This window comes from Cottoperca gobio, chromosome 23, assembly GCF_900634415.1.
Source record: "Cottoperca gobio chromosome 23, fCotGob3.1, whole genome shotgun sequence".
Classification (NCBI taxonomy): Eukaryota; Metazoa; Chordata; class Actinopteri; order Perciformes; family Bovichtidae; genus Cottoperca; species Cottoperca gobio.
Window position 1 is genome coordinate 12,259,290 of NC_041377.1, and position 27,842 is coordinate 12,287,131.

Here is a 27,842-nt window from a genome sequence, read left to right on the forward strand (position 1 = left end):
ATTTTTTTTATTTGTTTTTGTGAAATGAAAGCCTGCAATAGCATTCTGTAATTAACTCTAATTCACAGTTAGTGGCGGAGTGTACCATTTAAGTTGCCTTCACAAGAAGAGATTCACAGGACACTGCATGTATATAATCCAGCGTTTGTAAATTTAGCATTAACATTAATTTACAGATGCAAAATAAGGAATTTAAAATGTTTGTGTTAAATTCTTTACTTTTCATTTACTATATTGTATAGTCTTATACATCTATAGGTCTTTTTAACATAGGGTATTTATAATATTACCATTTTGATAGTTAGAGGATCATGTTCTGATCTCCAGGCTGACGTCGAGCATTTAACTCCGGCCCTTATTTTTGATCGGAGGTGTATCAGCCATCAGCTCTTCAGTGCACTGACCCATTGTACTTTCATGTGGTCCTCTCTCATGTTGACTCTCTAACCCCGCCCTCTCGGGGCGCCCAGGGACAGTGAACCAAACAGTCAGGGGGAGTAGCAGCAGCGGGAGGAGGAGGAGGAGATCCTCAACTTGGGCTCAGGAGCCGGTGCTCCAACTGGCGCGGTGCAGTCTGAGCTCTCCACAGGACCGGTGTGCACTATCCGCGCCGGAGGAAGTGATCCGCGCCGACCGTGAAAGATGCAGGCGGAGGACATGGAGGTACCTATCATTAATAACCTTAACGATAACGGCGACAGACAGAGGCCGAAAGGGAAAGATGTGTTCAAGGATCAGCAGAAGGAGTCGGAGGTAAATTGGAGAGGTGTTTGTGCACAGTCGGATACAACCGCTTATGGTATAGTAGCGCACTGGAGCTGTGTGTGCGTGTGTGTTGGTGTGTGTGTGTTGTTGCTGGGGAGCTTTCAGACCAGCTGAATGTCCTTTTCCATACAGCGAGTATATGTCTTGGCTGGAAAGCAGACAGGCAGGCAGGCAGACACCGAGGTGTTATTTTGGCAACCGGCTCCTATAAATAACCCAGCAGTAATCCTACAGTGGTACTCAGCGTGGGGAATGCAGGTGGTGGAATGTGACTGCCAGGACCGCCTCTACCAAACATATCTGAATATCTGAATATAGGAGTCATTTAGTATTTATTCTCTCGGGGTAATTATTCAGTGATTTCTAATATCTGTATCTTTCATAGTTGACATTGGCTTCCGTCCTTTGCCTCGTTGATTTGCTGACTAAAACCAAATACATGTTGACAGTCTGCTTTAAAGTCATTAATGAATTTGCCTGCTCATAGTAAATATTTGCATGTTAAGGCTTCACAAAGGTAAAATAGTTGTCACTTTATATTATAATAGATTAAGTGACTCATTTCAGACTTGGCCTCTGTGATGGATGGATGTTTTTAGGAGCATGATTTGCTTTTTAAAATATCTGTTACTGTACTTGAATTTAGGGCAACAATATTTGCATTATTGTTTAATCTGCAAACAATTTTCTCCAATCGTTTTGTCCATAACATGAGGGAAAATAGTGATAGTTAAATGTTCTCAGAGCTCAACTCAAATCAGACCAGCAGTGCAAAAAAAAGAAGTTAAGCAGGCAAAGCTGACGTCCAGCCCAAAAAGTGTGTGTGTGTGTGTGTGTGTGGCTAGATCACATTGAATGGTTTTGAAAGAATTAGAGCATATTCATTATCCTGGGGGGGGGGGTGAATGACATGGACGTTGAAAGCACTTAACGTCAATGTTGAGTTAATAGTTTATACACGCTGGCCACTGCACTCTGTTAACTTTACCTCAAATCTGAGTCATTCATGTATATAAGTTGTCCGTCATCTGCTCTGGGTAGAGCAGTCGTCCCTTGTCTATGTGGCATATGTTGGTAGGAGTGTGTGGGGGGGGGGGAGGAGAGCTGCTGCCTTGACATTGTGCCCAGTGTTTGCACACTGGTGTGAGAGCACAGAAGCGGTGCCAGTTTGGAGAGAGGACGGCTTTCGTTATCAGCTGGTGGCAGAGAGGAGAGACTGGGGGAAGATGGAGAGATGGAGAGAGACGCAGCAGTAGAAACTCAGAGAGACACAGACAGGGGTTTCCTGTGTTGATGCTCACAGGAATGAAAGAATGATCTCCGTTGGCTTTGGAAAGAGTCGTCTCAGGGACAAGTCTGTGTCCCATGGATGGTGGAGTGCGCTTGTTTGATTAATCACATAACGTAATAGTAATTGACGACAACGATAACCGTGTAATCATGTTTAAGGCAAAAACATCTATTTTCATGCACGGGTAAATGTTGGGAGTTCTTTCTGACTGGTGGAAAGAAAACATCCAAAATCCACATTCAGGAGTTTTATTTTACTAACTGTCCATTTTTGTCTGTGGATTTCTCCTAAATTCACCAAAGTTTTGCGTTACATAATGCCTCATTTGCATATTTAAACATAACATTTCAGAAAGATTGTGTTAATGTCAGTCATGAACTGGGGAAGTTTCATGCTGATATCTATTCGTTAAATGTTTAACCCTATTCAATGTATGAATTTTACAATACATGTCATATATAGTTTTTCTCAGATTGTCCAGTTTCTTTCCTCTATATTCTGGAGGTTTTTGCAGAGGGGTTCATATATCATTCATCGCCTGATTTATATAACATATTGTTCTTAAAAACATGCCGATTTCTTTTTTTATGGCTGTTGACAGTATTTTATCCAATGTTCAGATTTCTCTGTTCTGGAAATGTATGCAAATGAGCTCATATTTAATAAGATAATGCCTCATTTGCTTTTTACATTTCTCATAATGCAAACCATCTTTTCATAAGACCCCCCCCTGTCTGGTAAATGTGTTATTTTGTTTAGGTTGAAAATTAAATGGAAAAAATGTGGTATTATGGATTAGATCTGTGTGCAACGTGTTAACGGACTGAACCGTCAGACAGCAGGATGAATGGGATTGTGCACCGGTGCATTAATGTTGCCTGCAGCACAAACATCACACAACAGAGTGTGTAATATCCTTTTTATACCCGATGTTGTTCCTTGTGTGGAGGCAGAGGGACTGACGATAAAAGTGGGTCTTCTAATAGAGTTGTTAATTGGCTTTGGTTGCACAGAATCAGAAGTGAGTTAAACTATTAATTCCCTATGATATTGGAATGTACTAAATAAATAATACTATGACAGCTAGCACTGAGACTGGTGTCACGATCCAGTGGCCTCTTGCCGCTGGATCAATATGAAGCCGTTATGTACATGCCATAAACAAGAAAACATATTTTTAAGTGACATTATGTTTTAATGGGTGGATAATTTGTGTAAAAAACCCCCCCCCCCCCAAAGTAATTGTTTTTCTTCCAAAATAAAATAAAATGCCACTTCAGTTGATTTCATGGTGATTTTCAGATCTGGTTGCAGATTGTAAAAGTGATGCCGCACCAAACACTCACAGGCTTCATTCACTCCCCCTCAGACTTGTGGGTAATTTTGTTGAATCATCTGCACTCCCAAGTGGATCTCATTTCCTGGTTTACAAGTGCAGTAATGAAATCAAACCTCAATGCTTTGGCTCGGTGTCATAAACAAACCGCCGGCTGACGTTGTGTATATTTCACTTCCTGCTGACTTGGTTGCAGCAAGTATTTATAGGAGACGTTACATGACGCCACGTGGAGTTGTTAAACCAGCATAGCTGACTCACAGCACATCTTTATTTACAGTCCTGGCCCTGCGGCACTTTTCACAGGGTTAATCACACCTAACACTCATAGCTTGGAGCCTCCCAGAGTTTTTTTCCTCATCAACATAAAATGAATTTTTAATCGTCCCTGGAGGGAAATTTCATCAGTTCACATCTTCTACCCAAAAAGACAAAGAGATAAGAATGTTCCAGCCACCAGACTAATTCTCTTACGACGGTTAAGCTTCTATTTGTCCCAGGCGTTAATCATAAGCAGGTTACCCTCTCAAGGTTCTTAATAACATCATGATATGCTTCTCTATTTGTGTGGTTGCATGTAGCTGGTAAGTGTGTTCATAGAAATTTAATTTGTGCAGTCAGTCTCGTGCTTATCACAGGGTGAGGCTAAAGTCAGAGCTCCTCGACTGCATACAGTAGCTAATCTGCTCTGAAACGAGGGGCCCTCTCTTTCCTCTTTGCAGTTTATTGCGCCACGCGAGCATCTGGATCTTTGTCAGGTAGAGGATCCTTTAATTGTTCAATCAGTCTAATCAAAGCCGGTGAGCCCATGGAGAGCATCTGTAATTTGAGTGAGATCTGAGAGAAAAAATGTAAATGACTAATCAACCTGGATATTCAGCAGCCAATCAAAACTCAAAAGTACACACGATGAAAAAAAACTGAACGAGCCTGAAGCGTGTGCGTGGGTGATGTGTGGAGTGTGTGACTGCAAATGGAGTACGGAGCAGTGGTATGTGTAGCCTGCAGTATGTTTGAGTAGTAGCTGCGATCAGCGTCTACTATAATCTATATGCTCGTGTGTGTTTTGTTCTTCACAGAGCTCCATGGAGTCTCCCAACCTGGAGTTTGAGTACGGAGACACAGATGCACTGACTGCTGAGCTTTCAGGTAAGACTGACATGTTGCTAAACACCAGACTTTATGTCCCAGATAAGTGCAACAAAAGCTTTCACCTCATTTCCTCTCAGTAGCATTCATTGTACTTACTATTTGTTAGAATGATAAGATGTGATCTTGATAAATAAATGTATGTAGTATAAGATGAGTATTTGTGATTCTGCTCCCATGTCAGCTACATGTTTATTAAAATCTAGTTTTCTCTTGAGAGGTGGCATTTGTTTTAGTCATGCTAGCAACATGGTTCTTGTGGTGATGGCGATGATGGTCCGCCACTTAGGTCCAGAGTTAAATATCTCAACAAAGATTGAACGGATTGTCATGAAATGTTGTGCAGATGTTCATGGTACCCAGAGGGTGAATCTTATTGACTTTGATGATCTATTGACTTTTTCCTCTAGCGCCACCATCAGGTCAAAATTGTCCAATATTTTAGTTTATGACCAAATATGTGTAAAACCAATGACACATTCCCTAGCAAATGTTAGCATGCTAACACGCTAAAATCTAACATAACTAGAATGGCACTCGGAGAACACAGACCTCCGCCAAGGCAAATGGTGCATTCAAGTGTTTCTCTGAATATCCTATTCCCCAAATTACAAAGTCTTTCAGTGTGTTTGTGCGTTCAAAGCTGTAATGTGGTAACTACTACCAAACGTTTCCGCTGACTTTCCAAGTTGTTTAATCATTTTGTGTATCGGATCTGCTCCAAATTTAAAAACAAACCAAGCCAATATCTGCTTAGTATCTGCATGTTAGCATTATGTTATGTTTTTGTGAGCATGTTAGGCTGCATCAGGAGCATGTAGCTCAAAGCACAGCTAGCTTAGCTGGAGACTCAGTCCTGTTTGAGCACAAACTGCCATTTGTAAATGTGGTCCGTCGTGTACCTTCATACACACTCTGACCTGGTTACCTGCTTGTATCTGTCCTTTTTGCGAGTCAGACTTACAGCTAACATTGTGAATAGTTATAGTAATTTCCTCCACAGGATTCCTGCAGTAAAACCTCTGTTTCTGCTTAGCATACGGACTACAATGTGCTATTGATGGGAAAATACATTTGCATTCCTCAGGTTTTCTTCAGCTGTTTTATGTTAGACAATAAGCTGACATACTGCTGAAGGCACAGAACAAAATCTTCTGGGGCTGACATATTTTCCAGACATAGGACACATTTTATGACTAATGTGATGCTCAATCAAAAGAACTCTGACTAATTATTCCAATTGTTCCAGTATCTGGTGACAGCTTATGCGTGACTTTGAGCTTAAATTATAAATGCCCAAAGATGCATAAACTGAATTCCACAATGCTGAAAGCTGTATCTCATTATAATTTAGTAGAATAGTTTTTTTCAAGTGTATAATTTAGATTCCTCTTCAGCACCAAAAAACATCATTGATTTAAAGTCAAAATGATTGTCCTCCTGGTAAATGGCAAGTGGCAGCTGAGAGTTAGTCACATTGGCAAACACAAACAGACAAGACAGTCATGGTGGCGTTCCAGCGACAGCTCCTCAGGGTCGAGGAGTGACGACTGATCTCAGAACAGCAGGACAAGCATGGCGGTGTGACGAATCACTGGACTGTGCAAGAAACAGATGATCACCACTGAGGAGGCTGGAGCTTGTCTGTTTGTGTCATTATCCAGTAATGTGTTGATTACTTTTGGATTAATTGATTCACCACTGATCTATAAAATGTCTGAACATTGTGATTAAAAATACCAAGAAAAGCCGCAAATCCTCAAGGCTGTGACCAGAGAACGATTACAGATTCTTGCTTGCAAAATTATTTAAATGATAAATGGATTAACGAAACAACTGCCAATTATTTTCTTTCTAATCGATTCATTGATCGTTTCAGCTCTAATTCTCTTGTGTTGTGTTCTGTCCACAGAGCTCTACAGCTACACAGAGGAGCCAGAGTTTGCCCTGAACAGAGACTACTTTGAGGAGGACTTCAGGAGCCATGGTACTGTGTGTGTGTGTGTGGGAGGTTATAATGTCTATTAAATGGATTGCAAATCCTTTAATGTGTTTAGATTACCTGTAAGATACCAGGTGTGTTGTTCCCTGCTCATGTAAGGAGTCGTATCTGCAGTGTGGTTACACAAATACACGCACTGAAATGGCAAAGTAGTCATGGCCAACACACTGAAGTCTGCAGGCAGTAGTGTTGTTTATCACAAAAATCTCGATGGCTCCTCCGACAGTGTGACTGCTGTCGACTGACAGAACAGGACCGAGTCCTTTTGCGTAGCTCTGAAAGTCCGTGTTGGACCCACTTAAGTGCTTGATAACAGTAGTGACATGGTGAAGGTTAACTAAACAAAATGACACACATTTGATCAAATGTGTGTTCAAGCGATTTGTAAATTAGTTCAGGTGTATTTACATTTCCACATTCAGAGTTACACCCTAAACCCTAACCCTAACCCCCCCAGGATTACAAAATTGTTATTTTACTAATCTGACATCGCAGCGGTGATCATGAAACGATTGTTCCGGCCCCACTGCATTTCCCACCTTCACACTAAACGCTGTAAAAGGGATGTGTTAAACTCTGCTCCATTTTCTCACCTCTGAAGTGCAAAACAAGCGCTTCAGTGTGCTGCTGTGGGGTTCTTTTTTTAAGCCGCCATCTGTGAGGCGAGGCTGACCAGCCACATCAAAGCTCTTTTAAGCTGTTCAAAGAATGACTCTCCCCACATATGATGAGGGTGATTAATATTTGGTTATCAAGAACAAAAAAGCTTTTTCCAGCATGAGTTGGAAAGACATTGTGAATCACACTGTCTTGCCTTGTGGAGAAATAATCACGTTGGAAGTAAAATATTCCAAAAAAGAATCATAATTTGTGGTTAATATTCCACTATGTGGTGCATTTGGTTGCAATTGATGCAGGTTTTTGGAGTGATGATATTGTCTAACATACCACAAATATCACTCTGAGAATAAGCAAGAAGCCATAAAGGTCTCAAGGCGCTGTGGCATCTTTCCATTTGGTCTAGAAAAAGAGAGCGAGACGAGCATCTTCCTCTTCATCTGTCACCTCCTCTCCAAACTGAGCGGTAATGAATAGCAGGATTAGATGAGCGCTTCTTTGGCTGCTGTTTTACAGAGATAGAGCACCGAGCTTCCTCTTGAAGCTGTGTGTGTGTGTGTGTGTGTGTGTGTGTGTGTGTGTGTGTGTGTGTGTGTGTGTGTGTGTGTGTGTGTGTGTGTGTGTGTGTGTGTGTGTGTGTGTGTGTGTGTGTGTGTGTGTGTGTGTGTGTGTGTGTGTGTGTGTTGAGAGTACTGAGGGTGGTGCTCCTGTCTGACTTGTGCTCTTTGTGTGTGCTGTGTATATGTCAGGGCCACTGACAGTTGGCTCATCAAAGTTTTCCGCCACCACCCATAAATTCCCACTCACCTAAAGAGCTATGATTATCATGACATTTATAATTTATGCTCTTCACTGAAGAAAATTATGTTTTTTTTTTAAGGGACAGTGCTGAAATTAGAAAGCATTTCTCTTTTCCTGAATTGAGTATTCAGCACAAGTATCTTCAGTAAAAGAAGCACTGAGCTACACCGAGCATGATGATGCTACGCTGCTTAATGCCCATCACTGTCCACATAATCAAATAAAGTGTCCAAGATTAGAAGACTTACCCTGTAAAACAAATAGGCTTGAATATATAGCTTGAATCCTTGCCGGAGAAGGTGTGCATTTCTGCAAATTCTGCAAATGTTCTTGTAGTTGTAGCTTTTTGTGTATATACTGGTTTCTCCTCATGACAACACTGACTCTTTTAATTACTGCTCTGTCCTTCAACACTCGCTAGCTTTCAGCTATTTCCAGAGCTGATACAGTAGGCCTGTACATGATGTTAAAAACGAATGACAACACATTCAAGCAGCAGTCAGTCTCTATATTTACACACACACTTAATAACATAATTACTGTGAATATCCAGTTTAAGAGTCAACAGTTTGACTGAAATGATTTGCTGCCACCCGATCTCCTGAACAATCTGAGTTCAAACAATTAACGTGTGAGACATGGAGAATAAAGGCAGGAGAGATGAGAGGTAGGCTATGTCATTCAGAAAGTGAAGATTGAATGAGGGATAACAATTATAAACACAGAGAAAAACTGCAGCATAAAAGAAAGAAAGAATCCCAAAATTGCAGACTTTCAGTTAGCTTGTCTTCAGCATTGAAATGTTGCTCTCAATAACATTACAGTAGCCTACATTATACACTGTGGTGTTTGTGCATTCATCCAGATGATAATGAGTAGGCTGCAGTGACTGATAGAAAAGATAATGAGTATGATAATTACAGTAAGCTAACATGTATGTTAACTACATTGAATTAACGGTATGATAACTAGAGTAGGCTAAGCTAACAAATATGATAACTACAGAAAATCTAAGCTAACAAATATGTCAACTACAGTAAGCTAACAAGTATGAAAACTACAGAAAAGCTAAGCTAACAAATATGTTAAATAGCTACAGTAAGCTAACAAGTATGAAAACTACAGAAATGCTAAGCTAATATGTTAGCTACAGTAAGCTAACAAGTATGAAAACTATAGAAAAGCTAAGCTAACAAATGTTAAATACAGTAAGCTAACAAGTATGAAAATTATAGAAAACTAAGCTAACAAATATGTTAAATAGCTACAGTAAGCTAACAAGTATGAAAACTACAGAAACGCTAAGCTAATATGTTAACTACAGTAAGCTAACATATGCGATAATACAGTAAGGTAACATGTTAACCTGGCTACAGTAAGCTAATGATTATGATAATGAGTAAGAGTTCGCTAATATGAGTGAACTTTAGGTAAATATTGATGTGTAATGGACATTTGTGAGACTTCTCGTTGACTAACTTTTTAAAACTCTTCATGTGTGCTACTGTTAGAGTGGCCTAGAATTTTAGCCAAATTTTGCTAAATGTCTGTTTTAGAATTTAGCTGCACAGCCGAAGAAAGAAACCTTTCTCTCTTTGTCGTCATGGTTCCTGTGTGTCTACTCTCGCCTTCAAAAAAGTGGGGAAAATGCTACAAAGAAAAATCACTGTAGACACATATTATAGCAGCCTAGCCTACAATGAATTGTCTAACAAGGCAGAGGAAAGTGCTTCTGAAAATAACCTTGCTCACTGTGTCCTTCCTGCAGCTCGAGACAGGAGGTGGATCGAGCTGACGGTGGAGGAGCAGAAGACATATGTGATGAGGCTGCTGGACGCACTGGAGGTGACGGACAGAGACAAGAGGCTGAAGGTGGCCAGAGCAATCCTCTACTTGGCTCAGGGTGCGTGGGCCCAATACAGTAAAACCAGCAATAGGCCTTTTTCACAGCAGACGTATCATTTTAAGTAGCATAAGCACAGGTGTTCTAATATAATTAACAATGGTTCTGTTCTATCCCAGTGTCCTAGTAAGTAAGCCATGACAGTGTGCCAGCATGCACAATACCAGAATTAAATGGAATTCAGTCATTAGGTATATTTTTCCCAACTGTGCTTTTTCTACTGTTACACGTCACAATGTCTTTTGTGAAAAAGGTCTATTCACCCTGCTGTAGCAGTTGATTTATGACTGTAAACTAATACAATTATTGCTGTTAACTTTTTGCTTAACAGAAATTTGCTTCCAAAAGTCATCAATGTTTTTACAGCCTTGCTCAAAAAGTATTTATTTTTTGGATTTATAGCTTTGAACACGTTAGGGTTATGCTCTGCACATGATAACAGACAGTCCTTGCTTCTAATATTTTACATAAAGCATAATGTATGATTTATACAAACACCTACTCTGTTGGAGAGAGAATATAATGTGTATTATTTAAAAGCATTCAGTTTCGTAAATCAACTGAAAAACCCTAAAAGTAAAATGCAAACAAATTGGAAACATGAAAAATGGCACACAAAATAATCCCACAATGCACCTCTTGTGTACTGTTTTTCCCCAGGAGTGTTTGACGAGTGTGACACAGAGGTGGATGTACTCCACTGGTCCAGACACAATGTCTTCCTGCTCTACAACATGGGCATCTTCACGGCACTGCTGGAGCTGCTTAGCATGGAGATCGAGTGAGTAGGACACGTGCGAGTCGTTAAAAACTTTTCTTCACTAGGGCTTCAAAAAAGCCATATAAAACCAGCTACAATGTCACTTTCACCCTGGATGTGCTCGATAAGTAAAAAGGGTAAAAGAAAAAGGACATGAAGGCCAGAGAAATAGACCTTGTCCTTCAGAGAGGTGCAAAACAGTTCATATCTTTTTTAAATGTGTTTCCCCCTTTGGCGAATGCCTGTGGCAATAAAGGAATGGATGGGGCTGTAACACAGGTAGAGTAAAAGTGCCATTGAGAGAGAGAGAGGGATACTGAAATGCAGGAATACAGCAAACACGTCTTTGATCCGCACTTCAAACCCTCCGTTGAGGACACGGTGCGGCAGCGGCATCTTGAAGTCAGCTTTGTTCCTGCTGTCAGCCGCAGTTGGGATCCTGCGCTTCTTTGTTGTTACATAAGCTGCTCTGAGGCATCATTGCACATTCTGGCCTATCAGCATGCTGCACATCAAAGCCATGTAAGCAAGCTGGTAAACACACACGGTGCTGCTTGAAAAAGGCACCACATTAAAAATGCGAGTCTGTTTTAAAAACTGGATCATTATGTTCTTGTTATCATGTTTTTGGTAATTGATTTGGACAGACTGACTCTTCTTCAAATAAACCACTAAAATTATGCAATTATTTACTTGTGTGTGTGCAGTAACAACCAGGCGTGCAGCAGTGCGGTGAGGAAGCCTGCCATCTCTCTTGCAGACAGCACAGAGCTCAGGTAAGTAATATATAAGTACATGACTCACAGCCTACTTCACATTCCTCTCACTTCACACAAGAAGGAAAGCCAATAAGTACAAAAATATCTTATATTACCTTTTTTTTTCTATCTCCTGTCTTGCTCTGTTTATTAGATTCTTTGTCCCTTTGCCTCACATTAATTTTCTGCTTCTGAGTAATGGAATTGATTTTTGATCAAAATAGCTGGAACAGCCCCTCTGCACACACACACACACACACACACACACACACACACACACATGTTCACAGATACACAGAGCTCCATCTGTGCATTCCCCTAGTCATACACTTACAAATAATTACAGGCTAAAGGAGTAGGTTTGCCCTTAATTGCCGCTACAAAATTGAAAACCATTATAGTTATTGTGAATTTGAGAGGCTTTGTTGAGCGAACAAAGACTCTAATGCACAAAACACCGGCTGACTTGCATCAGGTAATTGTGAATGAAAAGTCCATTATCCTGGCAGAGAATGCAAATAATTTCCTCATGTAATTATATGCACAAGCAGGCATTCATTTCCTCCAACATATTATTGTTTCTTGTACTTGTAGACACACACACAAACACTCACACTCACACACACTCACAGACTAAGAATTGTGTTTGTTCTCCTTGCAGAGTGCTACTGAGCATCATGTACCTGATGGTGGAGACCATTAGAGTTCAAACAGAGGACGACAGACCAGAGTGGAGAGCAGCAAGAGAAGTCTTCAAGAATGAGCTAGGTGTGTGTGTGCGTGCGTGCGTGTGCGTGTGTGTGTGTGTGTGCGTGCGTGCGTGTGTGTGTATAACAAGCAGTGGCTGTTTACTTTCATAAATGTACATTCCTCTGATCTGTCTTTGCACACAACAATGTTTTTGTATAATACAGATTTCTAGTTTATTACAGAAGCTCTGAGTGAGAAAATAAAAAGTCCGATCTAAATAGTTTTCTCTCCTGTGTTTGTGACTTAAAAACAGGTGAAAATAAAAGGTTTTGCCAGGATATTCTCTCCAAGTTCCTTAAAAACCTTTTTCACAGATTTAAAAAACAAAATCAAATCAAATCAAATTTATTTGTATAGCCCAATATCACAAATTATACATTTGTCTCAGTGTGCTTTACAGACTGTACAGGTTACGACACCCTCTGTCCTTAGACCCTCGCATCGCACAAGGAAAAACTTCCTAAAAGAAACCCCAAAATTAAAGGTGGAAAAATAGAAGACACCTCAGGGAGAGCAACTGAGGAGGGATCCCTCTCCCAGGACGGACAGACGTGCAATAGATGTCGTGTGCACAGGATAAACAACATAGTACAAATACAACATTTGACAGAAATGATGTGTTGAAAAAGAGAAAGTTTGGATGAATCCAGGAAAATGTCAAAAAGGCTTCCCGGTGTCCAGCAGGACCAGGGCAGCAGGGCAGCAGGGCAGCAGGGCAGCAGGGGCAGCAGGGGCAGCAGGGCGCAGGCAGCCACGATTCATGATCCTGACGTAAACTGTGGCAACCTGCCACATGAGAGACAGACACTCCGGGGATGATGCCCCGGCTGATGAGTTAGTAACATACATTTACATAAATGCATACAGAGAGAGAGGGAGAAGAAGAGAGGGAGGGGAGGAGAGAGGAAGAGGAGGAAGAGAAGGAAGAGAGCAGGGAGGTGTCCCCCGGCAGTCTAAGCCTATAGCAGCATAACTAGGGGCTGATCCAGGGCAAACCTGAGCCAGCCCTAACTATAAGCTTTATCAAAAAGGAAAGTCTTTAGCCTACTCTTAAATGTGGAGAGTGTGTGTGCCTCCCGAACACAAACTGGAAGCTGGTTCCACTGGAGAGGAGCTCGATAGCTGAAGGCTCTGGCTCCCATTGTACTCTTAGAGACTCTAGGAACCACAAGTAACCCTGCAGTCTGGGAGCGTAATGCTCTAGTTGGTTTATAAGGTACTATGAGATCTTTAAGATATGCTGGAGCCTGACCATTAATTGATTTGTAAGTCAGGAGAAGGATTTTGAATTCTATTCTGTATTTTACCAGGAGCCAGTGCAGAGCAGCTAATACAGGAGTAATATGATCCCGTTTCCTTGTTCTTGTCAATACACGTGCCGCTGCATTTTGGATCAACTGAAGAGTCTTAAGCGACTTTTTGGGACAACCTGATAACAATGAGTTGCAGTAATCCAGCCTTGAAGTAACAAATGCATGGACTAGTTTTTCTGCATCATTTTGAGACAGGATGTGTCTTATTTTTGCAATGTTACGTAGATGAAAGAAGGCAGTCCTTGAGATTTGTTTTATGTAGGAGTTAAACGACAGATCTTGATCAAAGATGACGCCAAGATTCCTTACAGTGGTGCTGGAGGCCAAGTTAATGCCACCCAGAGCTTCTATGTCATTAGAAAAAGCGTTTCGGAGGCGTTTAGGGCCAAGTATAATAACTTCAGTTTTGTCTGTGTTTAACATCAAAAAGTTGCTAGACATCCAAGTTTTTATGTCCTTAAGGCATGCTTGAAGTTTAGCCAATTGATTGGTTTCATCTGGTTTAATTGATAGATATAATTGGGTATCATCTGCATAACAATGAAAGTTTATAGAGTGGTTCCTTATAATATTGCCCAAAGGAAGCATATATAAGGTGAATAAAATCGGTCCAAGTACAGAACCCTGCGGAACTCCAAGACTGACTTTGGCTGTCATGGAGGATTTATCATTAACAAGTACAAATTGAGATCGCTCAGATAAATAGGACTTGAACCAGCTTAGTGCGGTTCCTTTTATGCCAACACAATGTTCCAGTCTCTGTAGTAGAATGTCATGATCAACAGTGTCGAAAGCAGCACTGAGGTCTAACAAGACAAGAACAGAGACAAGTCCTTTGTCTGATGCCAATAGAAGGTCATTGGTAACTTTCACCAGTGCCGTCTCTGTGCTATGATGAACTCTAAATCCAGATTAAAAAACCTCAAATAAACTATTATTATGTAAAAAAAATCACATAACTGTTTTGCAACTGCTTTCTCAAGGATTTTAGCGAGAAAGGGTAGGTTAGATATCGGCCTATAGTTGGCTAAAACCTCTGGATCAAGACTAGGCTTTTTAAGAAGTGGTTTTATTACAGCTACTTTAAAGGATTTTGGTACGTAGCCAGATAATAGAGACAGGTTGATCATATTTAATAACGAGGTGTTCATTAAGGGTAAAACTTCTTTTAAAACATCATTAAGCTTTTATTTCTCACCTGTTCTTAAGTCATAAACACAGGAGAGCCTTTTCAGGGCTTCCGTTGTTTATTTATATACTTGAACAAGAAACTGCTTCATCACCATCGTTTAGCGCCTCGAACGCATAGAAGATTACGCCTTAACCGGTGCTTTCCTATATCCAATCCCAAAATACCGACTTTGACCTTTGACCCCTCAGGTTCACCTCTGTACAACGGAGAGCCCTTTGCCCTGCTCCTCTTCACCATGGTGACCAAGTTCTGCAGCATGAACGCCCCACACTTCCCCATGAAGAAAGTACTACTGCTGCTCTGGAAGACAATACTGGTTAGTACATTATTACCATTCAACCATTGACACATAATGCACATGAATATATTTTCTGTGCATCTTTGATATTCAGTACAGCCCTAGTACGCATGTTTTTTCTACATGCTTTCCATTGCATTACAATCCATATGATATTTTGAATGAATGTAGTCTGGTGAAGATTCATCCACCTGCCTTCTGATCCTCCTGACTCCTTGACTCACTGCACATACGCCTGAGAATCAGTGTTTCTGTCTCCATCCTTATCTTCCAGTTCACATTGGGAGGTTTCGAGGAGCTGCAGGAGATGAAGGTGCGTGGTCGGGAGCGTCTGAATCTGCCCCCGCTGCCAGAGGACAGCATCAAGGTTGTCAGAGCGATGAGAGCAGCCTCGCCCCCGGCCTCTGCCATGGAGCTCATCGAACAACAGCAGCAGCAGAAGAGAGGCCGCCGCAGCCGCAGGGTATAGACCCCACACACACAGTCAGAGCTTATCACTAGTGCGTATTACTTTACAGTCACACATTATGTTTTATATTACTAACGAAACATTGTAAATGCTAAGACTAATTTTTCCATTATTTGCCTTCATCTGTTTCTAGTAAGTCATCCCATAGACTTCCTTCTGCACCCCCCCCTCTAACTCTTTGCTGGGTCAGGTTCTCCAAAGGTTCTGTAGTGCCAACATCACTGGTTCTCTGTTGTAAGTCAGCGATGCCAGAGATGTTCTTGGTGCGGGGGCAGCTTTGTTTTTAGTAGAGCTCTGACTGGACAGGCTCTCTCTCTAATTACGCTCTGGTTTCTCACTGCCCCTCTTCCTTGTGTTCCCACAGAGTGCCTTTGTTGATAGCTTGGAAGGAGACAGTCCCTTTGCCAAGAAGCAGGTCTTTACCCACAAATTCCCTCTTTTCCTTCTGCATTTTCTCTCTGCATTGATCTGGACTTGCACTCCTCCCCGCCAACTTCTTCTCTCTCTCTCTTCTCTCTGCCCTCCTTTCTCTTACCTCAACTTTTCTCCTTCTCTTATCCTCCTGCCATTAAACCTCATCCAATCGGGATGCACCGAAAACTGAAAACAACCCAAACTATTGGACACAATCATTAGTGTTTTATGAAAGAAAACCCAGAAGTTTAATTTAATTGTTTCGGTGCAATCCTACTGTCATTTCCAATACTTAAAGGGATAGTTTGACATTTGGAAAAAACACTTATTCATTATTTTGCTGAGAGTTAGATGAGAAAACCACTTTCGTGTCTGAATGCTAAGACGCTTAGCTTAGCATGAAGTCTGGTCTTGTCCAAACCTCTAAAGCAAACTTATTACTAGTTATATCTCTTTTTGTGTAATCCACACAAAAACTGAATACAGACATGAGATCGGTATCGTTCTTCTCATCTAACTCTTTAGAGAAGAAAGCGACTAACGTTCCCATAATGTAAAACTATTCCTTTAACTTAATCGTTGCAACCTACACGTTTTCTCCCATTTGGCTTTTTCTCTTTTCTTTTATCTCCTGCTTTTTTCTTCCATTTACTTCTGCTTCTACTCCTTCCATGCTTATCTTTTTACTTTTCATCCCTACATGCCTATATCTTCATTCCATCCTCCTCGTTTCGTTAATTCTACCTACGGTTTTCCACTTAGGATTTTCCTTTCTTTTCCACCTTGTATTTCACCTTTTTTCCTTGCTTTTGTCCTCCCTCCCCTCCCCTCCCCTCCCTGTTAACGGCCATTTAATGGGCTGATAACTTTCAAAATGGTCCTTCCTGTCCTCCCTCTCCCCTTTCCCTCAGCCTTTTCCATGCTTATTCCACCATTTTCATCTTCTTCTCCTCCCTCACCATAAACCACCTCTGTCCCTCCCCTCTTCTACTCACCCTATTACTTTCTCCTCCTCCTCCACTGTGGCCTGCCCAGTACGGGGTTGGGGGGCGGGGTTTGAGAGACAGGTCTGACTTGCTGGCTGTTGTCATTGGCGCTGGAGCGGTCACTATCCACTGTTCCGTAAAGTCACTTCAGACATCTACTGTAGCAGCATCTCCCCTGTAGTTTTCATCACATTGCTACCAGGTTTGGCCGCAAAACTCACCTTGCACTGTAGACTCTGGACTAGGGGTCAATGTCCTTGAAATGCATTCATTGAGGAGGTGAATTGAGATGGTCATGAACATACTTTCTCTTCTGTAGGTGTTGCATTTGGGTTTCAGTTGACCTCTCTCTTACATGGATGTCATTGAAAGTGGTTGTCCCCTAACCCTGATAGAAAAAGTAGCTTTTCCTCCCACATAGCAGAGAATGGCTTCTCCATAGAGAATGGCTCACAACACCTCTTCCTCCCTCCCTCCCTCCTCCCCACCATATACTCACTCTACCCCTCACTTAGTCCAGCGTGAGCACCACCACTGGTGCACCATACATCGACTGCACTGGCTCAACTAATGTCAAGAACGCTGACTCATGCCTGATGCTTGCACTGTTGCCACAGTCATTCATTGGAGAAAGTGTGTGTGTGTGTGTGTGTGTGTGTGTGTGTGTGTGTGTGTGTGTGTGTGTGTGTGTGTGTGTGTGTGTGTGTGTGTGTGTGTGTGTGTGTGTGTGTGTGTGTGTGTGTGTGTGTGTGTGTTCAATATAAAGTCTCAGCCTTACCGGGCCGTGTTTGCATTTTCTCTGTATCTCTGAAGTGCAGATGTGTGGTAAGTTTAATTGGAAATATTGCTTGCAGTTTAAGCTAAGCTAATCGTCTGTAGCTTCATATTTAACAGACAAATATGCGAGTGGTATCTATTTAGAAGAAGAATAATACCCAGGGGTATTAGACTATAGTGTTAGACTATTTAAAAAAATATTAATATCATTGTTTCTTTTAAAGTAGTAGTCCCAGTCCTCTGATACATTTTCGCTGTAATGCTTAATTTTGCTCTATTCCTTAAATGTGCTGTGAGGTTGCACTGCTAACATTTGTATTTTGTTTGTAAATTGTAATCAACTGTACATTAAGGAAGTGAATTCACTATTACCTACCTGAGGGAATACAAATCTTATCCGTTCCACTTTGACTATAGTTGCAGCTGCAGTCAGACTTTATCTGTGTACTTAACATTATTCCTGCGAATGTCTTTATACAGTCAGTTCAAATGGGAGATATCAAATCCTGCTGTGGATATATGCAGTACTGTGTATATAATGCAATACAAAATAAATGGGAATAATGCAAACTAGATGTAGAAAAACAGTATATTGTCCATAACTCAAAATGAAATCAGAATTCTCCTTTTTAATTTGACCTCTTCAAAATAAAAGACAGTTTTCATACTGTATTATCAGGATAGTGAAGTTTAACCCCGAACATAGAGTTTTCCTCTTCAGGTAGGATTTAAGTTGTTAAAGTAATTTTATTGCACTATTTATACTATACTATATCAGCTTGTCCCAACTCTTAATTGAAGCTACATGATGTTTACAAGGAGGGAAATATTTAAACTTAAGACCATTTTATTCACTTTGTGACATGTTAGGTATTTTTGGACCTATAGCGGGTTTGAACAATGTTTGGCTGCACAGCATGATTCTGCTTGTTCAGAGGATAAAGGTAATACATGTGCTATCAGATGAAGTTTATTTAAAGTGGATTTAGGTCATTTTTACTGCTTCAATGTGCAACATTTTTAATATGGGATGGGCTAAATACTCCTCTGTGTGTGTTAATAAGTCATGTGACTGATGACGTAAGTCCTCCCAGTGCAGTTGACCGTCTGTCCTCTCTCTCACAGCCCCTGGTCAAGCAGGACAGCCTGGACACGTACAACGAGCGGGACCCCTTCAAGAACGACGACGCCCGGGACGAGGAGGAGGACCCCGAGGACACAGACAGCGGCATCGAGGGCGAGGTGGACCCCTTGGACCGTGATGTCATCATCCAGCCCCCGCCTCCGCCGCCTCCCCTCAGACCCCCCACAGAAAGGGTCAACTTCCCCAAGGGCCTTCCCTGGGCCCCTAAAGTCAGGTTAATTGCACAGTTTTTATTTATTTTTCTTCCTGGGTGGGGTGGCTAATGAAGCCCCTTTGTCAAACAATTTAGTGTTTTCTTTAATTGGCTTTTTTTTCCGTTCCCAAACTTTGCTTTGCTGCGTGAGGCCCCCAGTCCATGGGGAGGAGGTCTAATTCCCTCGCCGCTTTGCCCATCCTGAACAGCCCCCATACCCATTAGGAGAGAGCCTGCTCATGTGGCGAGAGATGATTTATTTATTTTCAGGCCACCCCCTCTAGGAAACAGGGAAAGGAGAATATGGATAAATAAATGAGAGAGAAGTGTTAACAATTAAAAACTGCATTTATATTCTCAAAGTTTGAAGAAGTGCTTTAAAGTGCCCTCTAACAGCTTTACTTCAGTATCAATGAAACTGATTACATCCATGAGCCAGAAAGGAAATGTTAACACAAATCCTGCACACATTAAAAACTGCACTCATTACTGTCGCTGCTAAACATGATCCCTGCCAGATTTTGTATTACTTTAAAAGCACTTAGCTCTTATTCCACTGAATAAAACCTGTAAATGATGGTTGGCCACTATAGAGTGCCTGAAAACGTCCCACCCACAGCCAGGACTTAACACCATTTGTCTGGCAACTGTTCTCAGTTTCCCACTTGATTCTGTGCCACCATTTGAGAAGTAAAATAAAAAAAGTCTCTCAGTTTTTTTTCTCCTCGCTATCCTCTAGCAATATGCTCTCCATCTGTGTGTTCCTGACGGTGGCGTGTGGTGCCTTCGCAGGGTGCTGCCTCTGCTTTGGGGACATGAATAATGCATCAGAGAGAGGACACGCATAACTTAAAGCAGTCCATTTATCAGGCATTCATTATCAGAAAACCTATGTGAAGTGAACCTTATCATTAAGTGAGTGTGGCAACATGCAGGGCTGATGAAGTGCTGATCAGTCGGAGGCTCACAGAGAGCAGATTTGAGGAAGCTAATGCACATGCTGTTTGTGTGGGTGTGTGTGCACACATGTGAGTGCTCCCTTGAAAAATGGCAGAACTGTGGCAGCAGGTGTACTCGCATGAATCCAAAATGTGTGTGTGTGTGTGTGTGTGTGTGTGTGTGTGTGTGTGTGTGTGTGTGTGTGTGTGTGTGTGTGTGTGTGTGTGTGTGTGTGTGTGTGTGTGTGTGTGTGTGTGTGTGTGTGTGTGTGTACAGGGAGAAAGACATCGAGCACTTCCTTGAGACCAGTAGAAACAAGTTCATCGGATTCACTCTGGGAAAGTAGGTATTTCATTCGAGACAATGAAATGTGCTTCCAAATGTGTCTTCTTTCGGTTCTGGTGCAACAGTATGTTTTTGTTTTGTAGTGACACAGACACCCTGGTGGGATTACCCCGACCCATCCACGAGAGCGTCAAGACTCTTAAACAGGTGAGCGGGGAAATCACCGCCTCATGTAGCATCTTCCTCTTCAGTCATTCCGTCCCTTTGCCTCGGCTCTTTATGGTCTTAATCGATACTCTCTTTCTGCTGAATCCCCTGTCATTGACATCCCACTTAAAAATCAATACTTCCTGTTTTAACAAGCTGAGAAGTGTATTTACACAGATGAATACTCTCCCGGGTGTCAGTCAGTAATGCTAATTAACACTTGTGCCTCACTAGGGACAGTTTAATGCACATTGCATACATTTTGGCAAGTGTTTGACACATAAATGTCCCCATTGAAACATTACACTTTTGATCAAACGGCCATTAAAGCAGGAAATCATGCATTCTATTATATCAGGCTTCCAATCTAGAGCACTGGCCTCAAAATTGTAGTTTTTTTTAATTATCATTTTCTCATGTTTGCTCTACGGTACTTGCTTCTTTCCTGGTTTCCTGCACATAAAGAAAAATGCACCAAAATCGACGTTGTTGCTAATCATTAACGTATCCCATAAAAGTCTTGGCATTATGTAACAAACTGGTAAAGGCAGAAGGGTTAACATTATCAAAATGAAAGAATATTTGGTAGTTATGATCAGGAATGAAGTTGTTTTAAAGGGGAAATTATATCTAGTATTTTTGACACACACATTTTTATCCTTTAAGGACATCAAAGCAATTTCTTTAAAGTGAGGCACATGGGTCACTTCTTCTATCAACTTTATATACATATATATATATATATATATATATATATAATATGTGTTATATTGTTATGGTCTTGTCTTCTTCAGCATAAATATGTGTCCATCGCAGAAGTCCAGATCAAAAAGGAGGACGAGCTGCAGCAGTGTCCAATGACTCTGGTCAGTGATGTCACCGTGAAATGTTTGTTCTATAACGTTCCCAATCATGACACCGTAATGTTTTAAAGCCACATGGATCGATGAACTGAGTATCTAATGTGCTGCATATTTAAGTTTTATTGAGTCCTGAAATGTGAGTGTTTTGGGGAAGTGAATTCATACAGTTACTGGTTTTGTGCGTAATTGTAGGTGTGTGTTGTGTTGTGCAGGGCGAGGAGGAGGTGGAGGAGACACCAACAGAGATGCTGTACCTCGGCATGCTTCCTAACCTCTCCCAGTATGTGGTGAGTGGCTCCTAATTGTTTCATGGTCACGCTCATCGCCACTTTATTGACCCTGGATTCACTCCATCTTGCTACCAAATGTGTTTTTATTTAGCTTTAAAAACACTCTGAACAGACAGAATTGTTGTGCAGATGATACATTATGGAGAGTTTAGGAATCTCAATAATCTATTTGCAGCGATGCACACACATTGCAGATAGACAATTTATGTGAACACACAATTATTATGAGGCATTCTGAGCAGCGATCTGAGATCATCCAAATCACATTTTTACCTTTTTATAAGACAAAATCTAAATCTCAAGCGGGGTCTAATATTGTGCTTTGTTACTGTGTAGATTGCCCTCCTGAAGCTGCTGCTGGCTGCAGCTCCAACATCTAAAGCCAAAACTGATTCTATTAACATCTTGGCTGATGTTCTGCCTGAGGAGATGCCGTAAGTCTTGAAGAGGTTCTATTGCTGCAGTTTGACTCTTTGAATCTTTTTCTATTTAAGTTGTTTTTGCAGTTGAAGTTAAAAGATACACGTATGTTTTCAAATTTCCAACATTTACAGCTGCCGTTTTTTTTTTTATGCCTCCGACCCAACAAAAGCCCTGTGCTTGGACTCGAGGAGAAACTGATTAGAATTTTCTTTGGTCAAAGGTCAAGATCATAGTGACTTCACAAGACACGTTTTTTAGCTAAAACTCAAAAATATATGCTAAATATCACAATTACACACTGATATCTAATAAGGTAACATGATGATATTTTGAACAGACAAATTGACGTGTTGGCGTACATGAGGCATACAACCACGAGGCGTTACTTCTAGTTATTCATCTGCTAGAAAATTACATTTTTTGCTGATGGAATAATATTGCAAATACACTTATTCTGGGTTTGTTTTGGGTCTGCAGTATAGATTAGTTATAGACGAGTTGGCACTCAACTAGAGAGCTGAAAGACTTTCCCCGTTGAGAACAGAATAAGAACCATTCAACTAAAATAGAAAATCACTACCTATGGTTACTAATATTTTCATGGCTTGAATCTGTTCTTCTTCGGCTGGATTTGAGACTTTACAATATTCAGCTTTGCCAGTTCTAGCTGGAAAAAGCTCTGACGCATCATCGACCGACTAATCAGAATATCTGTTTGCTTTCAAAGCAGAGCGAACACTTCATGTTTTTCTTTTACTGAGACAAAGCTGTTATTATTAGAGACCTGAAGGCCTTACAGTGTGTGTGTGTGTGTGTGTCTGCCTGTGTCTGTGTGTGTCTGTGTGTGTGTCTGTGTCTTTGTCTGTGTGTGTCTGTGTCTGTGTCTCTGTGTGTCTGTGTCTTTGTGTGTTTGTGTTTGTGTTTGTGTCTGTGTGTGTGTGTGTGTGTGTGTTTGTGTCTGTGTGTGTCTTCCAGTATCACAGTCCTTCAGAGCATGAAGCTGGGAATCGACGTGAACCGTCACAAGGAAATCATCGTCAAGGCCATCTCTGCTCTTCTGCTGCTGCTCCTCAAACACTTCAAACTCAACCATATTTATCAGGTCACACACACACACACACACACACACACACACACACACACACACACACACACACACACACACACACACATATACACACACACACACACCTCCAGTCCTCCCTCCTACAGGCACCTCACATTACCACCGTTTTTTCCTTTTACATTATCCTTCTCCATCTCGCCTCTTCCAGCACACACACACACACACACACACACACACACACACTCAGACACTCTAGTATCCATGCCATGCACCTCCCCCCGTGCTACCTCCACCTGATTGTCCGGTCAAGCATGCCATTACTTTGCTCCTTTCATCATCCTCTCCACCCCCACCTTTGGAACCTCCATCCCCGCACCTCACATCCTCCTGCATCCTATCAGAGGCTGCAGGAGGATGTGATGTGGGACTCACAGTTCATCTCAACGAAGACAGAAAACTGATCGAAAGCATCTGGTGTAAAACAAAAACAGTGCTTAAATCTGGTTTTATTTCCAAAATGAGTTGCACCTGATTCAGTGGGAAGGGGATATGTTCTGTTGCTGGGTAGGGACATCCCTTCTTACTCTTTTCATGGCTGCTGTGTGGAGTTATAGTGGTAGCGCCCTCTACTGCCACTACAGGAGATTACACACAGAAGGCAGAATGCAGCTGCAGTAAGAAGTCAAATCCATTAGTCCAGTACATTATGACAACCGCTCACACATTGTGTTATAAGAACTGTCTTTGAGGATACATTTATTAGATAAGAATAGCAATCTACATATAGCACATGTTACTCAACCACATTCAATGAAATATGATTCAGCAGCAGTTTTTAATCTTAGTAAAGCATCGTGGATGAGCTGAAGGATTTGTGTATCTGCAGCATGAGAATATAAATCCTGGTTCCTGACCTTCTGCTCACACAGGAAACTCATCAATGATACAGGATTATTATTTCCCTCTCCTATTCTTTCTTGAGATATGGATTTTCCGTTCTGGGGTTTGTCCGATCTACATACATAATAATCTATCAGAGATGTCCTTAATCTCCTCTAAAAAGTAAATTTCTAAAATAACTTATAACGTATTTATGTGGTGTTATTTCTTCTTTAGGCCAAATGTAACAATTTAAATAGTTTTTTTTAGTTGTTGCTCTTTCTCAGACTAACTCTAACTATTCCACACCGCCACCTCCTCTTTCCTGCAGTTCGAGATCGTCTCCCAGCACCTGGTGTTTGCCAACTGTATCCCACTCATCCTCAAGTTCTTCAATCAGAACATCATGTCCTATATCAGTGCCAAAAACAGGTAGGATGCTTTTCTATCCCTCTGTCGCCTCACAAGAAGTACTGCACGTCCCGTATCGCTGTCTAACAAAAGACGAGCTCAGTTTGGTGTAACAGACGCAGGAACATTGTATAATTGTGCCCCATTTGCCGTGACTTATGTTAGAAATGGCTACCACTTTAGTACTATTTCTGTAGCTTTGAAAATGTGCTACATGAGGGTTGTGTTTGAGGATCGACCGGTAAGACAAGTAAACAAGTATTACAGGCGTGAATCAGCAGGCGGTGGCACAGATGGCTTCACAGCAGCAATACAATGACGGGAGATTCAGGTGTGAGAGGAAAAAACTAAACATCAATGGTGCATTCATGTGCTCCTCGGATTTACAGAGTTGTAAAGTTGTGCTTTGTTGTGTTTGTGAGCTTTAAGTCTTAATGTGGAAACAACATGGACGCTACAAAGAAGATGTGTTTTATTGCTTAGAGCATTTAAACAACACTTTGATGGCTGTTTCCAGTATTTCCGTGACGACGGAGAGTAAAGGAAACAGTTTGAAGCTTTATGTAACCAGTACATTCCCTAAAACCACAAAACAAATTCTTTGCAGCATATGTGTGCTGGACTTCCCCCACTGTGTGGTCCATGAGATGCCTGAGCTCACAGCTGAGAGCCTGGTGAGTGAACCAGCGTGACACCTGATTAATCCTCAATGGATGAAGGTCGTGACCTTTGTGGTTGTACTGTTTGTGTGTGTGTGTGTCCTTTAGGAAGCAGGAGACACCAACCAGTTCTGTTGGAGAAATCTGTTTTCTTGTATCAATCTGCTGAGAATATTAAACAAGCTGACCAAGTGGAAACACTCCAGGACCATGGTGAGTAATTCTGCAACGCCTCATAGCCTTAGGGTGGGATTTTCCACTGGCCCCACTGTAAACATGTACCCATCCTAATGAGTCTGAGAAGACATATTGTGGTTTTTTTATAATAATTAATAATAATTAAGTTATTTGTATAGCACCTCTCGTGCAAGAAATGCAGCACAAAGTGCTTTATAATAAGGGAAAATAGAAATAAATTTAACATAAAACAGTGATAGAATGCCATAATTATTGGAAAATATAACTCATTTAATAAAATAAGATTAAATGGAATAAATAAAGAAAATAAAACCCACTAAATAATGATGTTACAATCAGTACCCATATTTGCAGCATGCTTATTTATTTATATATATATATATCTCTATCAATAAACAGCATCAAAAGGTCTCCATTCATTATTCATTACATTTTTTTATAGATAATAACTCAGACAGTATTTCGCCTTTTTAACAGGTGGAACAAAAATGCTGGCAGTGCTTTGAGATCAAGAAAACAAATCTGCAGATTTTTTGCAATTAAACTTCAAGCTTATAATACTCGACTCATAGTCTTGGTAAACTGGACACATGACTAGATCTACCATCTGTGTGTCCCCATCAGCATCTGAGTGCACGTCCAAGGGCCCAGCAGGGCAGTGGGTCCTTGGACGTGCAAAGAGAAAATAAAAAAGATATTAGTCAATTGTATTCCCTCTATAGATGCTGGTGGTGTTCAAGTCTGCCCCCATCCTAAAGAGAGCTCTAAAGGTGAAGCAGGCCATGATGCAGCTCTACGTCCTCAAGCTGCTGAAGATCCAGACCAAGTACCTGGGCCGCCAGTGGAGGAAGAGCAACATGAAGACCATGTCAGCCATCTACCAGAAGGTCCGCCACAGGCTCAATGACGACTGGGCCTACGGAAATGGTAAAGAGCAGCAGTCTGCGGGAGCTTTAGTGCCAAGCTGGCCACAGTTTATATCAAATTACATGACATTTGGAACTGTACAGCAGTATCAACGTTTTATGAATCTCTTTCTCCTTAAACCAAATTTCTAGCAATTTTATACAGCCAATAACCAAGAAAGGAAAAAGGAATGAAATAATAATAATAAAATAAACAACAATAAATAAATAGATATTAATGAAAAACAAATGATAGCAAAGGGAAACACACGGGAACATTCAGTTTTTTAACTTTATTCTGACAAGTTAAAGAGCGAGTGTCAGTGAGTTTTATATCTGTATTCCTCTTATTTTCCACCAACCAATTTCTACCTTTTTTTTTAAAAAGCATTTCCGTTAGTACAGATGGGATGCTCTTCTTTGTTACAGCCCTAATTCATAATCTACGGTTAAGCATATTATATCATCAAAAAATGATCAATCGCAGCTTTAATTAGAAGAAAGAATCTCAGATCTTCATAAACAAAACGGTCGTGGAGATAATAATTCCCAGCAGTCCTCCTTCACCCTCACACACAGCTGATTAATAGGCGGCAGCATGAAGCATTTAATACCGGTTATTACACCCATATTGTATAACTAATGGTCGATGTTTACCTGTCTGTATGGATGTACTGTGTGTGCGTGTTTGAAATGCAATGCAGCCTGGATTGTGTTGCCATAGCAACAGAGAAAGGGGGACTTTTCAGGGTCACTGTCCCTCACGAGAGAGCAAGTGATCCGTCAGCATGTTAGAGAGAAAGATGGATATGTGGAGAGAATAAGGTGGGAAATGGAAGAAAAGAATATATTAGGTATTTAAGGTAAAATACCAAACTAAACATTCAAACATTTGATTAAATACCCTCCCCACCCCCCCTTTCCTCGTCCCAGATATCGACGCACGCCCCTGGGACTTCCAGGCGGAGGAGTGCGCCCTGAGGGAGAGCATCGAGAAGTTCAACAGCCGGCGCTACGACAGGAACAAGAACGGGGACTTCGCGCCCGTCGACAACTGCCTGCAGAGCGTGCTGGGCCAGCGTGTCGAGCTGCCCGAGGACTTTCACTACAGCTACGAGATGTGGCTGGAGAGAGAGGTCTTCTCCCAGCCCATCCAGTGGGAGGGGCTGCTGCAGAATCCGTGATGCAGGGAAAAGGATGGAGGGAGTGGGGGGGGGGGGGAGAGATCACATACGAGCTTGTTGGAGTGGTTTTAGGGTGTTCGAGGAGAGGAGGAGGAGGAGGAAGGGACACGGTTATACTTCCCATCCGTGAAGGATGGACGGGGGAGGGTGAAGAGAGGGAAGCCCCCTGCCAGGCTAAGCAATGATGGGAGAAGATGGAAGATGAAGGGTAAAATGGAGCAAATTTGAGGAACGAATGGAGGTTCCTACTGTGAGCTCGGCACCAACAGATGCCACACACACAGACACTCACTTGACGTTAACATGTGCCTATGACTACTGTGAACACACATGGAAGTGACAGGCAAGAACAGAGGTAGCAGCTAATAAGAAGTAGCAGGAGACTGTTTCTGCCAGTTATACTGCCCCCCAAAAAATATCGTCAATTTATATGTCCCCCTTTTTTTAAATGTTGGTGCTTTTTTAGACTCCTTTGTGATGTTTTCCTATTTATTTCTATCAATGCTTGTGGTTAAACTTAATTTTTTTTTCAATTATGATGTAAATTTACATGATTTCTAATCAGTTCATGTCTTTTCTATTTTAACACAAAGCCTACTGCAGGTATGGTGATG

The 27,842-nt window shown here is 41.4% G+C and overlaps 1 protein-coding gene across 5 annotated transcripts; it reads left to right on the top strand.

Moving 5' to 3' along the window:
* Nucleotides 1-463: 463 nt before the first annotated feature.
* Nucleotides 464-27,243, top strand: strip2 (striatin interacting protein 2). Of its 5 annotated transcripts, XR_003834559.1 has the most exons (23): nucleotides 464-753; nucleotides 4,472-4,541; nucleotides 6,454-6,528; nucleotides 9,731-9,865; nucleotides 10,526-10,646; nucleotides 11,333-11,401; nucleotides 12,045-12,151; nucleotides 14,827-14,954; nucleotides 15,211-15,399; nucleotides 15,770-15,820; nucleotides 18,708-18,940; nucleotides 20,135-20,200; nucleotides 20,287-20,350; nucleotides 21,145-21,216; nucleotides 21,426-21,500; nucleotides 21,840-21,937; nucleotides 22,902-23,028; nucleotides 24,203-24,303; nucleotides 24,890-24,956; nucleotides 25,050-25,154; nucleotides 25,862-26,066; nucleotides 26,749-26,869; nucleotides 26,978-27,106. XR_003834559.1 is itself a non-coding variant. In XM_029462180.1 (22 exons), the coding sequence occupies exons 1-22, from the start codon at nucleotides 643-645 to the stop codon at nucleotides 27,226-27,228; spliced, it is 2,520 nt and encodes an 839-aa protein (XP_029318040.1). In that variant the 5' UTR covers nucleotides 466-642; the 3' UTR covers nucleotides 27,229-27,243. The 5 variants fall into 5 exon arrangements, 4 of the variants coding, with proteins under 4 accessions (XP_029318040.1, XP_029318042.1, XP_029318041.1 ...); XM_029462180.1 differs by lacking the exon at nucleotides 26,749-26,869 and having other exon boundaries at nucleotides 466-753; nucleotides 26,978-27,243; XM_029462182.1 differs by lacking the exon at nucleotides 26,749-26,869 and having other exon boundaries at nucleotides 466-663; nucleotides 26,978-27,243.
* The last annotated feature ends 599 nt before the right edge of the window (nucleotides 27,244-27,842 follow it).

Excerpts from the sequence above, each read along its gene's own strand:
- strip2 (XM_029462180.1), top strand. The coding sequence starts at position 643 with ATGCAGGCGGAGGACATGGAGGTACCTATCATTAATAACCTTAACGAT. Across the intron at positions 21,217-21,425 it reads AGCAGTGTCCAATGACTCTG|GGCGAGGAGGAGGTGGAGGA; the intron begins GTCAGTGATGTC and ends TGTGTTGTGCAG. Across the intron at positions 25,155-25,861 it reads GGAAACACTCCAGGACCATG|ATGCTGGTGGTGTTCAAGTC; the intron begins GTGAGTAATTCT and ends TTCCCTCTATAG.